This window comes from Phasianus colchicus, chromosome 10 (genome assembly GCF_987193195.1).
Source record: "Phasianus colchicus chromosome 10, bPhaCol1.hap1.1, whole genome shotgun sequence".
NCBI classification, from domain to species: domain Eukaryota; kingdom Metazoa; phylum Chordata; class Aves; order Galliformes; family Phasianidae; genus Phasianus; species Phasianus colchicus.
Window position 1 is genome coordinate 3,490,125 of NC_143445.1, and position 16,780 is coordinate 3,506,904.

The window sequence follows — 16,780 nt, forward strand, 5'->3', positions numbered from 1 at the left end:
ATTCAGCCTGAAGCTGAATAGAAATGAACAAAAGAGTTTGCTTAGCTTGCTACTTAGACGTACAGACATGACAATAAATGGAGCATGCAAGAATTTGCAATCAGACCTCTTTTCTTAAGTCACAGCAGAGTTCCCACTGACTTTTCAAGGAACTCTGAGTGGCTACAATCAGTCACTGTGTTTGCAAGGAACAGAAAATACAGAGGAGATCTACTGAGCTGCTACATCAGCCTGGATTGAAATGTGAATGATTTGAGGCAGTGATGAAGTTATGAAAACTGCATTTTGTTGAAAGACAAATAACACAAACACAAAGCAAACCACCACAGTTTTTGCAGCTGATGTGTTTGAGCTGAAATGACAGAACTGTATGATGAAGTATTCAACTTTAAATGTTTTTTTCTCAAGACACCTCTCTGCTGTTCTCCCCAACACCCACTGGGTTCGGTCATTTTACACCTAGCAGGCAGGTCTGTTGGACCACAGGCCATCCTTATTACAATACTGTGCAGCCTCTCAGTATAACAGAATACCATCTCTTGCCTGCAAGGCCTAAGCAGGACCATGCTACATATAAACAACAGAACTTGGAGAAAGTACCACATGAGGTTAACAGATACTCAGCATTTAATATTGTAGATGTGACAGTACATTACACCTCATACCATCACTAGCACAGCACACAGCCAGGCTCAAAGCATCAGAATCAACCCTTCCAAGAACCTGACATCTTACGTATGTGGTGCTGGATCCATTCCAGGTACTGACTAACTTTGGTGTACACTCCAAACTTCTCTTTTTTTCCACAGCCTTCTCCCCAGCTCACCAGTCCTACCAGAAACCAAGTATCCTTATATTTAGTGGCCATAGGTCCTCCACTGTCCCCACTGCAGGAATCCTTCCTGTCTCCTAAACTCCCCGCACACAGCATGTTGTCAGAGATGGTGTTTGTCATCACTTGGGCACACTCATTCTTGGGAACAATGGGGATTTCGATGTAGCTGAGGAGAGCAGAGTAATTCCTCATTTCATCGTTTGTGCTGCCCCAACCGGTCACCAGCATCTGCCTGCCCTTCCTTGTCAGCTCATGTTCTGCCAGGTCCCTTGTGGGAAGGCAGATGGGCAGGGCGTATTTGTTATACATGACTGGCTCTGCCAAGTGCAGCATGGCGATGTCGTTGTCGGAGGTCAGCTTGCTGTAATTCTCATGGCGCACGTATTTGTCAACACGAATGGTTTGCTCACTGGTCTCGATACGGAGGCGGTGGTATTTACCTGCAGGAGGAAAGAGAGAGATGAGAGCTGCTCCTGGACCTTTTGGTTTGTCAGAACAAAGGGAGCCTTCCTCACTTCCATCACCAAAGCAACTGGATTATATCAAAGGTTAACAGCGTTCTACAAAATGTGAACTTTCCAGATCTGCCCACGCCATGAGTGCATGCTGTACTGAGTTAATGCCCTGCAGCTGTGATCAGCTGAGAAGCTGAAACTGCCTCTATATTGCCCTGCTGTGTTCTTATTATAGCACACCTGTGTAACTCGAGAGATCTTCATGGGAAGGAACCCAGCTGCCCAGGAGCCAGCACAGCCAGCACACAGCAAAGGAAGACATTTACATCATATGTGAGATTTGTGCTGCATAACCAGCAGCTGAATGTCTGAATTTCAGGTTTTAAAGGATAAATGTGACTAACTGATAACACCATCCCTTTCTAAAATTGTGCACCTGTATCTTAAGGATTCTTCGACCACTTAAGACTCCTCTATTTCGATTTGTGCTGCGTGATCGCGGCCACTTCATGAGCAGAGCAGTTATGCAAAAATAAGCTGGAAACTAAGCTGAAAGAGGCCAGAAAGGGAAGAACAATTCATTTGTGTGTGATACAATGGAGAAGAAAGGTATCTGATAGGATGTGAGGAAATGGTCACAAAAAAGTTGCATTTTTGTGCTATTTAAGCTTACCTTCGATGTCAATTTCAGTTCGTACCTGATAAAAATACTTCTCCCTTGGGAATCCATTCATTCATTCAGCAAACTCAAGAGTGCTTTCCACCTCAGCCCCTCTATGGGTGAGCTGGAAGTTGCTCTTTATCATCACCTTTCCAAATGCAGGCTTCACCACACCGTCCTTCCAGTTTGCCCTGTTCCAATTAACTTTTCAGTTCCCTCCCCAAGTCTTACTTGGATCCTTCCAAACAAAACCTTTAAAGTTCCTCTGACTTTGCACTACCAAGGTCACTTGCCATGCTTGAGCCTGTCAGTGGGGTATTGCTGCTGGTGTTTCTTGTCTGTTTTTCTTTTTTCTGTAAGAGTGTGTTTCCAAGAATGGGGACTTTATAATCCAGAGCAGCTCCAGAAACAGATTCTCAAAAGACTCCACGAAGTCCAGCTTTGAATCTTGGACTTTTAGACCCCTTATTTCTGATCCTCTCCTCTTGTTCCTTTGCAGACAGCTAGTGGCCTCAGTAGGCAGTTCAGACTGCTCAAACCCCTCTAGAGATCACCTAGAGGACCTCTTATCACCAAGCCATCACTCACAAAACAAGTGTTTTTCTTCCATCTTGACTCCTCTTAGTGGTAGCAGCACCCTGGGAGCACATCTTGCTCTGTTCTCCCACCCTGCAGCTGCTGTGACAAAGGGCTGACTGGCAGACATCCAAGGGTAAGGGGCAGGGTTCTATTCTTATCTTCACACATACAACTCTGCTTTACATGCAGGAACAAGTGCCACAGGAAGGAGGTTTGGGATGTTCTCAGATCCATCTTCCAAACATCTACTCTGAGATCTAACTTTCCACTTCAGACATGAACAAATCCAGCTACCAGTTCGCTCTCCAAGATCATGAGTGCAAACCCAGATGTGAGCCTCCAGTTTTGTTCTTACAGTTGGTGAACAGAAGGTGCAACAGGACGAGACCAGAAGACTGATGGGTTGGAGGCAGGTCCCACCTCTGCAGTCCCAATAGAGACACCTTCATTCCTGCCCCAGAGCTCACATCTGCACCTGCAGACGTGGCAATGTCTCCACTCAAACTGTTTCACATATCTCAAGGTTGTAATGGCAGACAACTCTAGGGTATAGAAAATGTGCATCCTTTGAGGAGAACTGCTTTCCTAGCTGCAGTAAAGTGCCACAAAGATGCATCTAAAAGGACAACCATGTGATGCTTAGGTGGGTCTTAAAGTTCCTTTCTGCTCGACCAGGAGCATAACTTCATTCTCTCTTCTCTATTAGTAAAGACTCAAAATGTTCTGCACATCCACCCTCTCTCCACTGCCTCCTACACCACAGTAAACCACACTTACGTGGTTTCCATCTCACCACAGTAAGATTCCTCCAGGTCTAATGGTCCTCTCACATATGCCACAATTCAGTTCACAGCCACACACTTGTTTTTTCCTCTATTAATGAGGAAGGTCTTTCAAGGCAGCTGGGAGAGTGGGATAAATTTGAGCCCTTATTGCTGATTATCCTTGCACTGTAAATTAGTCTGTATACTCGCCCTAAATTTATGTGTGAGATGTTTTTTGAGTTTCACTTAAGAAAAAAAAAAAAAAATCAATCTCTCAAACCATGGCTTTCAAGCACTGACACTTCTGTGGAAAATCACTTATGCTCCATCTTTGTATCTGATTAGCATGTGACTTTCTGGACAGAGTTTCTATCCCAGCTGAAAGCTTGTCACACTGCACAGATGCCTGCCAGGACCTGCAGTATAAGGCCAGGTTGGAGTGATTTCATTGCAGCCTCAATACTTTCCCTAGTTAAAAAAAAAGGGTAGACGTGGCACTTAAGGACATGGTGTGGTGCCTGTGATAGTGATGGGTTGACAGTTGGACTAAATGATCTTGGAGGTCTTTTACAACCTTAATTGTTCTGATTTTGCCACTAATGAATCCCCTTCAAGTAACATCAAAGCTACATCTAGCACTCCCAAGCTGGTTGGAACTAGATGAGCTTGAAGGTTCCTTCCAACCCAATTCAGGCTATGATTCTACGATTCTATGATTCAAACACCACATCTGATGACTGCTTTTCCCTAAAGCATTCCAAGGCTCTTTACCAAGTTACAGGCTTTTGCTTCTTGGGAGTCACTATAACTGAATATATGTATGTTAAGCAAGAAAATAACTTAGAAACTTGAAGTGCTTGGAGATGTGTGTCTGTATGAGAATTTCAAAGCTAGACATTCACTTCTATTTTGATGTCTCTCTGTGGAAGAAGTGGATATTCTAGCACTAAAAGGACCCAAGGATATATCACATGTTTCTCCATCCATCCTGTATGTTGAACAAGGAATGACTGACATAAACACACCCATCCATATGTGTCCTAGTGCCTCAGGTCTCAAATGTGTGCACATCCATGCACACAGACAGTACATTTCCAAGGTTTTCCACAATTACTGGGAACAACCCATCTCTTCACTAAAGGAAAAGGAAGCAGTAAACCTGTCATGTCTCAACAGCGGTACAGAGAAAACAGTAATAGAAACAAACCTACTTAAATGTGAATGGAACTCTGATTATTGAGAAGTACTGCATTCAGCACAGATTTTTTCATGCTTAAGAGTAGCAGTGCCAGTAACGCAGTGTTGTAGTTCTGCAACACTTTCCTCCTTTTTTACTGTAACTATCTCAAGTAAAACTGTTTAAATGCATCAAAAGGTAGGAAGAGGCACTGTGACATTTTCCTCCTGAGCTCAAGGCTTTACATTTTGCAAGGGGAAGTTTTTTCCCCCCCAGTATTAGGACAATCTGGAATATTTTCATCAACAGAAAAGCACAAGCAGAAGAGATTTCTCAAAAGTGACTTCTAAGTCTTTCTACTATACAGACAATCAGCAGTGTTCTCAAGACATCAGCTCACTTCCATAAGGTTGACAGTGGCTCAAATGAAATCAGTTTTACAAATCCTTTTTGACCTGTGCTAAGGCGCATGCTAAGTACTTCCTAGACAACCTGCTTCTCCATCCAGAGGGACTTTTGCCTTTATAACCCACTGGTCTTTCTCCCGAGGTGATGTAAGCTGGGAATTTTCAAAGAAGTGCTTAAAAAAAAAAAAAAAGGGCTGGATTTTTTCCATACCAAGTCTTACTTTGAGAGTCTCTCCTGTCTCAACGCAGTGTGCAGCTGTTAGGACCCAAGATGGATGGATGAGAACACCTCCACACAGAAATTTCCCTTTCAGATTTTGCAGCATAACCTGAAACAAAGAAATATTGAGGTGTGACACTGCAGGAAGCATGGCTCACAAGATATAGTATGCATTTTTCTTTGTGGTTGAAATATGCACACACTCATCAAACACCAAAGCATATCGTGCTCACTGAAGCCCAAGCTCTACAGAAGTACTAAGGTTTCTGTAGAACATCTACAAAACCAATTCAATATTCCTCTCAAATAAGGGCTGGCTTTACCCACACCAGCAAGAGACAACGCTGGTCACTGCAAGGAAAGGCTATGCCACTTCAAAAGGGCACATGGCAACAGTTTCATCTCAGGCTCCAACTCTCCTATGATGGCATAAAAGGGCCTTCAGTATCAGACACAGGCAGGCCCTGATGACAAACATTCACTACTTCCATGACACACTCTGTGAGGTCTCCTTTTTCTCTGTGGCATCTCAGCCTGCTCTGTAAAGCTATCGTGTATGTGGCTGATTAAACCTGATAACTTGAATTTATGACAGACAAGGCTTATTGGAAAAGATTTCTGCAGAAAAAGGGGAGAAGATTACCTCCAGCTCCCACAGTAATGCTGTTACAATAGCTGGAGAGAGCACCAGGCAGCATGACATGATTAATGGCATTCCCTAGCAAGAAGCAACAGAGCAGTAAATGCCACTATCCTCCTCTCAACGTTATTGGCAAAGTAAAAAAATCTTGTAAACAATGACAAGGCCAAGAGTTCTAACAGATATTTCTCCCTATTCCTCCAAATTTTGGGCTACTTTTGAAAGAGCTCAGCTAAGCAAATCTCAGCTTGATGTGATACCAGGATTATTAACCAAGGAGTCTTGCTGGAGCAGGCAGAGAAAGACACTTTACTCCTTACCTGCCAAGGGCTAAAGCCCCTTCCTCCTGAATTTCCCCCAATAAGCCGAATATTGAATTCTGCTTTGCCTTCAGTGTAGTCCATTTTCACTCGTCCACAGGGGAACTCGACTAGAGAAAATGCAGAGAAATTAACTGGCACAGAGCAGCTCACCCAACAGAACATCTCCCAAAGCATCCCCTCTGTCTCTAATCCAGGCAGTACTACACACTGTCTTCAGGAACTCCTCAATGCTTGTAGAGGAGGTAGTTTCCTGTTTCCCCTGTGAATCTCCATGAGGCAAACACAGGCACAAGTTAGGTTCTCAGTGGCCATAAAGTGGGTATGGATTTGGGAAATAGAGGCACAGAATTACCCTGCACGAAATGGATGATTAGTACGAAGTGCACTGCAAGCATATTTTCCTTAAAAGCCTCTTATTTCATGTCCAAATAATTCTCTTTGACATCTCCCACGGACATCCTCCTCTTACCTACAGGTGTGCACATGTTATGGTCGTTCATCAGCTGATAGCCAGACGCACAGCTGCAGTAGCGGCACTGCTTGGCAGGGTCTTCCTTGCAGAAATGCTGACATCCTCCATTATCCACAGAACAGTTATTGTATTTGACCACTGGGAAAAAGGAACGAGAAGAAAGACAGGACGAGCTGGAGAGTCAAAGAGTCACAGGAGGTGGCAAAATGACATCCTGATTCAAGTGATTAACACCCGACAGCAGATTTGGGGTGAGAGCTGCTGGTTCTTGTGGCAGTAGGGCCCTTCAGACAGCAAACAGACCTCAAATAAGGCAGTGGGGAGATGAAGAACCCAGACTACTGTCAGGGCAGGCAGGCTGGAGAACAGAAAATTCTCTGTCACTGAGCATGAGTCGATGGTGGAAGGTGGTGATGATACAAGATACAGATGCTCATAATTAAATACATTACTCAGCTTTTCTCCAGGGAAGACATCGTCTCAGTAATGACATTTTCAGTGGATTGTTTTTCCCTCTCTATTGAAAAACCAACAACAAACCAACCAACCAACCAAACTCACCTGTACTGACTGTTTTAAAGTCACTGATCCTTTACAGAACCATTTCCAGTGTTTTTGTAAAACACAGATTTCTCAGATTTCCAAACCTCTCGCATGGAAACACAAACTTCTGTAAGCACTGATGATCCTTCTACTGCATTATGAAGTAACAGAGAAATCACACCAGTAGTGAAAGCAAGTATACCTTGCAATGGCAGAACTGTTGATCCCTAAACGCAGAGATCCCCATCACAAAGAATGGTTTTTTTTAATATATCATGGATTAAAGACAGCATTACCATAATTGCACTGAGCTCCCTCCCAGCCTTTGTTACAGATGCAGGAATATGATCCAATATTGTCCTTGCAGGCCCCATTGGAACAAGGCTTCTGTGCACACTGATCTCCATCTGGAACACACAGTTTAGTCCCTGAGCTCTGGCTCAGAGCAAACACCATAATAAGCAGATCCCTGATTCCCAAGCACCATGCACAGCTTCTGCCTCCACACCGTGGTTATTGTGGGGCTGGCCCAGATAAGGGCATTTGTTTATGCTCTGAATTACAGCTGCAGAAGGAGTGGAGTGGGGAGAAGGAAAGTAAAACCTGAGGCATTCAGGGTGAGGCAAGTTACTGCAGGAATGGAGAGCAATAGTGGGACTTCCCTTTGGGCCATGCCAGGCAGGGTCAGAGCAGCAGAGATCACTCTTGCCCGGTGCCTTAGCTTTGGGAGGTGACTGATAATGGGCACAGATTCACGCGAGATTTTTTAAGAGGCTGGTTATACAATAGGACTGGAAAACATATGTTGCATGCCCCATTTAACAGAGAATGAAAATACAAACTACTAAGCGACACACGGCAGCAGAATGCAGAGCACCAGCTAACGTTGAAAAAACACAGACAGATGATTAAGAAAGTAATTCACTTACCTACATACTTGTTCCAAAACTCTAGCTGCAGAGAAACAAAGTCTACATTAAGGCCAGAGGCAGATTTTTTACAAGGGAATTGAAATGTACCACACTCTTGGTCAACGCAGCACAGCACTCTAGTCAGCTAGGTCTCTTCCTTCTTGGCAGCACAGTGACATACATGGTTAACAGAAGTGGCCAAACCCAAACATTCATATACTGCAGCCATGACCCTATTCAGCACATACCTCCCCTGCCCTGCTTGCAGCCCCCCCACCACCACAACCCCTCAGTATCTCCCCAGATTCTCTTTCCTGGTTGCTCACTGCCAGGCAAATCACTTGTGTTCTCAGTGCAAAACTACATTTGTGCCCAGTTGGGAGGCAGAACGGGCACTGGGAAAGCTGTAAGAAGACTCTGGAGCCTGAGGAATGGCAAGCACTGGATCATCCTAAATAGCAAGCCCACTGTTTGATGCAACAGTGAGACTCTATGAAAAAAAAGACAAAAAATGAACTCATACCCATTGACAAGGTATGGGAAGGGGCAGCAACCAGTGATGTTTACAGTTATGTGCATTTGAAAATACGAGGCTGGGAGATGTGGGGAGGAGCTAGTGATATGAGAAATGTTTGCCTGGCACAGATGGGAGTCCGGGGACATACAGACTAACAAAAACACAATGGCAGCAAGAATCGGCAGTCAAGCAGGGATTGGGATGTAAAGCACAAAATTGGGTCTGGTGGGACATAAGTGAACAGCCAAGTGCCACAGCCCAAACAAGCAGTGATAACTTGACAATCACTGCAACACATTACATTCAGAACCATGCCCCCTACCTTCAGAGTCAGGAGTGCTGACAGCAACACCTCCTACGCCCCAGGCTACAGTGCTTTGACAAACAATCTATTGGTTTAGTCTTCTGTTCCTCCAACTTACTGTGGCTTCCTTGGTTTCAAATATCTCACTGGCCTCCTCAAAGTTGCACACCTCCTCACGGCACTCACGTTCCACAGAGCCTGGTTTCATCTCCTCCAGGAAAGAGTTGGCCCTCTTCTGGATTTTCAGGACTTGGTTTGCATCCTTGTAGCTGTAAAATACTAGAAGCAAAAACGTGGTTGTAAGGAAGCAGGGAAGAGAGCAGCCTGAAAATCAGCAGCTGGCAGGGAGCAGAAATCATGCTCACAGTGACTAAAATGGGGTGAAGGCACACTTACTCGAGGTATGGCACACTGGTGAGGAGCAGGCAGCCAGCAGCACCCCTATAGTGATGAGCTTCCACATGCTGCAGCAGAAGTCCCCTAGGAAGAACAGCCAGGTGTGAAGGGGAGCATGCAGTGAGCTGCAGCACGGCCCCATGCTGGAGGCCAGGTCTGCTCAGGCAGCTCAGGTTTTCCTCACTTCTTTATCACATAGCAGCTTCAGAATGCTGTTTCTCCCTGATGTCAGCTCCAACGTGGTTTGTCAGAGCCCCCCAGCCTGCTTCCAGATCCCTCCAACCCAGCAGCAGCTCACCCAGAGCATTCTCTATTGGCCCCAGTACCTCCCCTTGCCATCAGACGCTTCTGACAAGTTTTATGCTTAATTAAATTAAGCTGTTCTTTGAAACCCTGAGTGATACGATATCTTTGAGGCACTTACTGCTTTATTCAGTGTGAATCAGCGTGATTTATTCTTCCGCCATGAGCTCTGCTGGAACTTGGGTTAATCCATAACTTCAGCTATTTACTTTTTAGAGTGACATGAAGTGCTTTCCCTTTAGTCATTAAGCAAACAGTGCTCAGGGGGAGCTCGACAGTTTACCTGCATGGAAAAGTGAAACAGTCGTCCTCTCTGCCTTTTCAAATCCATTTTGTGCTTTTTTTTCCCCCATCAATTTCATCAATTTTGGACTCACGGCATCCAAACTGCAGCCATGTGTGCACAGAAGCTCTGATGATACATTCTTCATCCTTGATTCAGCCACTCAATAAAATTCAGCTGAGATTAATGACCACACATGTGTGCTGAAAATGCATTTTATAAAATGCATCTTAAGACAGGAAACATAACAGGAAGCTCAAGAAGAAACAAATGGATTAACGTCTGTTCTACCACACAAATAATATTTGCACCTGAGGTAACTACATAGAAATAGTGCTTTACTACTGCATAACTTGCATGTTTTGAACACATTTCTGTTTGCAAGAGTTGTGAACTGCAATTCAGGACAAGCACACCAACTGTCCACATAAAACATTTAGAAGTGATGTGTCACATGCTAAGAACCTTTCTGTTGTTTTATTTTTATCTTACACCAGTATTCAGAAAGGATGTAATTCCTGAGCAGCTCTGGCAGCCTGCTCACACAGGACAAGAGGCTGAATGCCTCCCATCTGCTCCTCTCCTGTGCAGACACTACGACTCAGTGCCTGAAGGTAAGCCAGCTCATGCTGGAGTTCTCCAGAGAGAAGCTGCTAGACAATTATGGGGTATTTTAAACCCTAATTTCCATTACTTCCTCACTCTGTGCACATCAGAAACACCACAGCTTGCCCATGGTGGGGCACAACTGTTCATCCCCAACACTCACACAAAACAGACAAATGAGGAATGTACCTTATGGCCCTGAAGGTTCTCTACAGGTAAGGAAGGACAGGGCTGCTTTGGAACTGCTTGCTTCCATGCTGCCCAGTCAGGGGGAACAGAAAAAGAACAAATGTCAGCAATCCCAACCCAAAACACGTCGACCAAGAAGAGAAAAAAGCAGGAGAAAATATTTTAAAATAGAAATCTTATTGGCAATTCTAGAGCACACAAACCCATGGCCAACCTTCCCAAGCTCCGTCTGATGGCTGTAATTAAACCACGGGGCCAGCAGCACTGAGCAGCAGCCTGACAGCACAGCAAGGACACCTGAGCAGGGCCAAGAGCTTCCTCCTCTTTGGAATGACCAAAAGGACCAGAATGAACAACTTGCATCAGAGGAGCGACCACCTCTTCTGTCTCTCTGCTCTTTCTTTGCATGTTTCTGTGATGCTTAGTGCAGAGCTGCACACTCCAGTCCACCGTGCGTGTGAGAGCAAAGACAGTCATCTTATTTCCCTCTTTATTCCTAAGATGAGACAGCTGACATTTTAATGATGAATTTTACCATTTTCATCTTGGAACAGTGTATAACATCACTATGACCTTTTTTATAATGATCCTCTTACCTTCAAACAAGATTCTTTTCAAACAAAATAAATCCTTCCCTTTAAGTAGAAGTGCAAAGGTTTCACGGATGAAATGCAATCATAAACTACTTTCCATCTGCTTTCAAAACTATCATGGAACTCTGTGACCACCCTCCCAGATTAAAAGCAATCTGCTGACAGTTTGTTGGCAGCACCTTACAAACACATCAATCCATACAGATTGAAGGGAATGCTCACCGCAGTGTGATACACAGACTGCCCACCCAAACACCCCCAAATCCTTTAGTTTCAAGTGTACAGGCATCATTTTATGGCAGTGCATTTCCATACTTCACGAGAAATCGATTTCTGCCAGATCTTTGCAATTGTTTTCTCACTTGTTACTGGGCGTGCTGCAATGAACTGAAAGCACAGCGGCCTGAGCAGAGCATCAGCCCATATCCTACTGCACAACGACAGCAGTGTGGTCACACCGTACAGATCTGATGCCTACAAGCACGTGTGCATCCTCACTGCTCACTCCTGACAGCACAAAAGGGGACAGAATAACCAGCATTCAGACACAGGGCTTTATCTCAGAGCACCTTCCCCTCCTGGTTTGGTTTTGCAGACAGCTGAGCAGCAGCAGAACCATCAAACCCCTCTTCTTTTGCTCACTGCAGAGAGAGCCACCAACAAATATCTGCATGATGTTTTCTACCTCGCAGCAATTAAGCCAACACAAAAGTGATCTGCAATAAACAGCATTTACCATTTCACTCCTCTCCAGGGAACAGCTCTGTGTTCCCAATGCAATTCAGGATAAAGCCATCTGTCACAGCACAGACGTTTATTAGCTGCTCCCACCAGGTGGGCACCACCTTCTCACACAACAAAATCAGTAACAGAATCTTTCCTGGAAGCTCAGAAACATGTTTACTTTATATACAAGAAAAACTTATTTACAACAAACCAACAGTAAACTACGTACAAAAAAAAAAAATAATAATAATAATACAAGAGACATTTCCGTGATAATCACTGTATAAATTAACACAATAAATAGGAGGGAAGCAGGTCCCATTCTTAAGGCACAAAACCTTCTTCCCAAGACTGTACAGGGATTCATGTGCTTCCCTATGCTTCCAACAGGATCACAGAACGGCGGGGAGACCCCTGAGGAACAGCGGTTGCTGGATGATGACACAGACATGCAGTCACTGCTGACAGGTGTAGAAAAACATCCGTTTCCATCCTTTCCTTTTTACAGTACGCGCAGCTTAAGATACAAAATATTTTGTAAACAGTCTTTTTCAATCACAGAAACAGTATGCACAAATGGAAATCCTACTGAAGCAATGAATGGAGCTCTCCATACAACGCGGCACGGAATCATTCCAAGGTGCTCCCAGCAGGGAAAGATCCCACCAGATAACCTGGAAGACAGCATCAGCACTAACAGCCCTCAGCAGGGCCGGAACAGGAGCTGGTCCATGAGCTGAGCCTCCCTCTGGTGTCCTCTGCAACCCCACACCATCATAACACAGGGTTATGCCAAATCCCCAGAATTTGCCACAAAGGGTGAATTTCTGGGGCCAGAACGTGAGATAATGGGCTGAAAGCTCTTCCCAGCACAGAGCTGTACGCACAGCTTGTTGTGGGCACTGCTCAGCTCCTTCCCACTCACTGCCAGCCGTGAGGGCTGATAACCAGCAGGTGGCACAAGGCTTGCACAACAGTAGCACTTCTTAGGAGACTAAACAGAGATGTGGTATGTGCAGTTCTAGCTTCTCTCAAGCTGGTGTTTTACCTGAGACTGCAGGAGAGTCTCTTTCTTTTTGGTGAAGCAGATTTTTTTACTGTCTGTGTTTCCTGAGTTTCTCTCCTACAACAGAAATGATGGGACAGCAGAAGAGGAACTCAGATGAACGTGGCCAGAATTCAGCCCGGCTCCCTGCTTTGCAGATAAGCTCTCACTGATGTTTGACACATTGTCCTCATCTGCTCACATCTCTACAGCAGAAATCAGCACTATTCTCAGTGAGACGTAGAGAGCTACAACCCTTCTGTTAGGCAGAAACCTTAATATTTAAAGGCACTCAGGTTGAATATAGATCCCATTTTCTAGCTCTTAAAAGAAGGTAGAACCCCCTCCTTGCCCTCAATAACAGGCAGGGATAGACTGGCTATGAATGCTCTGATAAAAGGTGCACCTGCACAAAAAGCATTTGAACCTATCTACAAGACAGACTATAAATGTAAAAGAAAGGAAGATTCATCTCTGCAGGAATCATCACCGGGGCGGATGGCAGGAGCCTCTTCAGGCACAGCACTAATAAGGAACACACCTATATGTAAAGCTCTTTGCATTCCCTTGTTACTCTCAGCAGGAAGAGTAGAGAGGAGCCCTATCTGTTAAGAACATAACCCCCAGGAAAGATGGAAGGCAAGTGTATACTGCTTATGGACTTTAAATATGAGGTTCCTTGGAGAAACTTCACAGCTCCATCACCATCCAAAGGAGCAAACACAGACCTCAGCCCAGCTCCAGAGCCTTGTGCTCCCTTGCAGACTTCCCTGCCATGCACATTGCTAAGTGACACAGTTTTGTACTGATAAGGAAAAAGTACAGCCAGTGAAGCAATTGCTGATGTACAGATATGAAGAACACAGTTAGGGAAAAGCTGAACCTATTCCTTTCTTGGTCCCCACGGTATTTATACCAGAATTTTTGCTAGCTTGTTCAAGCATGCTTAGTCTTCCAACTTTTCATGTGCAAACCCTGCCAACTCACCAGGCCAAGAGAGATGTAGGTGAATGAATGAGCTAAAAAAAGATAGGAAGAGTAAGAACTACCCTTGGTGACATCCTAAAGGTTGCAATGGAGTTTGCCCAGCATGAAATCAGCCTGCAACCTTTTGAAACAGACAAGTCTTGACATAAAATAACTTGACTGACTGCTGTCAGACTACACAGCTGATGTAAAGTTGACAAAATAAACCCTCAGCAATAATAATGGAAATAGATGTCCTCAGGAAATTATTTTTTTTTTTTGTCACTGTGAATGTGAACATTTTACTGTCTGCAGCCAAAAGCAGACAAGTGCTGCACTGTAATAATTTAGAAAAAAAATAATTACATACAAAATTACAAAGTAATTGAAAATTCCTGCTGTCTCTCCACCTTTATAGCACTGAATGTTCCCAAATTTGCTCTGCAGTGATAAACATGGCAATACAATTACACATGCTGGTCTCTGGGCTGTAAGTCACCCAACTGGGGTCTGGCAGTACAGAGGAGTTTAAAGGCCATCTAGAAACTCTGATTTAGAGGCACTGATTTTTCCATACTCCACTGTTGGCGATACCAAAGGCTATGTACCAGCATATTCCAGTGCTTTTCTGCTCTGCAACAATCAACTTTCTCTCATAGCTCTTGTATGAGCCCTGATGTTTGATAGCATGGTTGCTCCCATAGGGGTACAACCCAGGAGGACTGAGCCACCCTAATCTTTTGGTATCCAACTTGGAGTGAAGGAGCAAGGCAGCAAGAGAAAGAAGCAAGGTTCTAGCAGCTTTTCCACCAAGACAGGTGGAAAAATGCCCATACTACAGATAGACTGTATCTTCTGTGACATTCTTCTGCAACTGCAAGAAGAAGTAAAGCAAGAGCTTTGCTGTCTGCAGCCATCACAGTGGCACCAAATGGACAGCAAGACACTCCTGGCTGCTGCCAGTCATGCTGTTCCCCAAATTGAAGTGGAGCAATTTGTTCCACATCTCACTTCATTCCATTACATTTCCTGCATGGCCCCAACAGCAAGATAGTGTTCTTCTCCCTTTCATCTGTCTCCTGAAGATGAATGCAGTCAGAGCTGACTTCTCGTAATCTTTCAGCTCTTGAGAACTGTCTTTTCTTAGCATCAGTAACTTCCAAACACTTGTTTGTGAAGCCTGAAAACCTCAATGTTGTACCATTTGACTGGCTGTGAGCAGAGAGCCAGGCCCAGCAGCAGACCACACATTGGTGCAGCTGCTCTAACCACGTGCATTGTTAGTTGCGAGGGATATGTGTGTGAAGATCAATAGGTATTCATCAGCAAGGAGAGGTCTGTACTGGCTTGGAATTTCTGACACAAATCACATGCAACTACAGTTGTGTTAAAAAGGGATCAGTAAGACAAGGACAAGGCTTTGTTCCACTTAAATGTTCTAAGCTACAGATATGACACACAGATGAGCAGGCAAGTTTTCAGTTCAAAAAGACTGTCAGATGCTTCTGAACTAAGACTGGCCAATGTATCTTTTGCCCTGAATAATTGTACTGTGATGAAATTATCCAGTAAAGGTAGCTGTGTTGCAATTCTCAGGAGTCCTGCACTGTCACTGTCACTGGAACCAGAACTTCCCACACTGGAGGACACAGTTCTTCAAACTGAAAGCAAGTTCTCTCCCAGGAGGCTCTGCCCGAATGCAGGTAAGGTGCCTCTTGAATGGATGCAGCTGTACCCCACAGGAAAGAAAGGTAGCACCATGCTTGGTTGATATGAGCTCTGAACAGTTGCGATTTGGCTGTTCAGTGGAGACAGTTGTGAGCACATCTGCTCTGTGAGGTGACTGCTGTGCAGTTAGGGGGAATGGTAGACACAGGCTGTGAAAACAGAGGCTAAACCTCGCTGGCAGGAGTACTCCGGCTCAGCTCCTTGATCCCGTGCAGAATCCTCTTCATGTGACCCACTTTGGTCACACCCAGGTCCTGAAAGACAAGAGAAAAGCTTACCTGTGGAGAAAGGGGGGAAAAACACCAGGGCACAAAGCAGCAGTTACAAACTAGTCAGCGAGTTACAGAGAGAAGGAAACCAACCAGAAAGGTTACAAACCTGATGGTTGCACAGGGAAACTCAAACCACATTTCAAAAAGCTATCAGAGCACAACAGGGTAATGAGCAGAGCAGGCACAGAACAACGGAGAGAAACAACCGCAGACCATTAGCCAGAAATGCAAATTGTTCTGTTAAAAGCCAAAGCATGCGAAAAGAAAGCACACAGAGATCTCAAGGACCTAAGCTGGTAGCCAAACACATGCAGGAAGAAGCAACGGATGAATGGTCACACCAAAAAATGTGTGAACACTCAGGCACTACACAACAAAGCACACGCTGTAGCTGGACGGCACGCAAAGGGATCAGCTACACAAATTAGAGCAAAACATGGAACAGAAAGCTGGTCAAAAGCACAAACGAAGATCTAAAGGTCACCCAACTAATGCCACGCACTACTTTAGGTCAAAATATATTTAGGCCATACACAAGTCACCAGAATGATGACAAAATTATTTCATACATGCAAAGAACCACCACTTTCAATTTTCCTCTGTGGTGAAAGCATATCTCAATGAGAAGAAAAGCTGTGCAATATCCTAACTAAGTACTATTTCTAGGAGGTTCTCTCCATCTAGCAGTATTCTTTTAAGGAAGTGCAATGACCTATTCGTCCAGTGACTATAACACAAGACCCAAGTTTTCTCAATCAAAACGTATTCTGCAAAGATGGTTCAGCAGCTGAGAAGTTGAAAACTTAAAACTCTCAAGAATGCTTTTTGCAATCTGTGTGCTGGACTGTTTTCCATCTCCAGTAAA

The 16,780-nt window shown here is 44.5% G+C and overlaps 2 protein-coding genes across 10 annotated transcripts in view; both read right to left on the reverse strand.

Annotated features, from left to right (window-relative positions):
* Window positions 1-609: 609 nt before the first annotated feature.
* LOC116236375 (vitamin K-dependent protein C-like) lies at window positions 610-9,778 on the reverse strand. 2 transcript variants are annotated; one of them, XM_090146998.1, is made up of 9 exons: window positions 9,629-9,778; window positions 9,205-9,288; window positions 8,927-9,087; window positions 8,006-8,030; window positions 7,373-7,483; window positions 6,531-6,671; window positions 6,059-6,168; window positions 5,090-5,207; window positions 610-1,275 (listed from the first exon to the last, which is right to left on the reverse strand). In XM_090146998.1, the coding sequence occupies exons 2-9, from the start codon at window positions 9,269-9,271 to the stop codon at window positions 707-709; spliced, it is 1,302 nt and encodes a 433-aa protein (XP_090003124.1). In that variant the 5' UTR covers window positions 9,272-9,288; window positions 9,629-9,778; the 3' UTR covers window positions 610-706. The 2 variants fall into 2 exon arrangements, with proteins under 2 accessions (XP_090003124.1, XP_090003125.1); XM_090146999.1 differs by having other exon boundaries at window positions 1,053-1,275; window positions 5,100-5,207.
* Window positions 9,779-11,241: 1,463 nt separating this feature from the next.
* Window positions 11,242-16,780, reverse strand: part of DGKD (diacylglycerol kinase delta) — a 56,080-nt gene continuing 50,541 nt past the window's right edge. For all 8 annotated transcript variants that reach the window (XM_090146992.1, XM_031604979.2, XM_090146987.1 and 5 more), the window contains one exon: window positions 11,242-15,897. In XM_090146992.1, coding sequence (XP_090003118.1) covers window positions 15,770-15,897 — 128 coding nt within the window. In that variant the 3' untranslated portion in view covers window positions 11,242-15,769. The remainder of the gene's footprint in view (window positions 15,898-16,780) is intronic.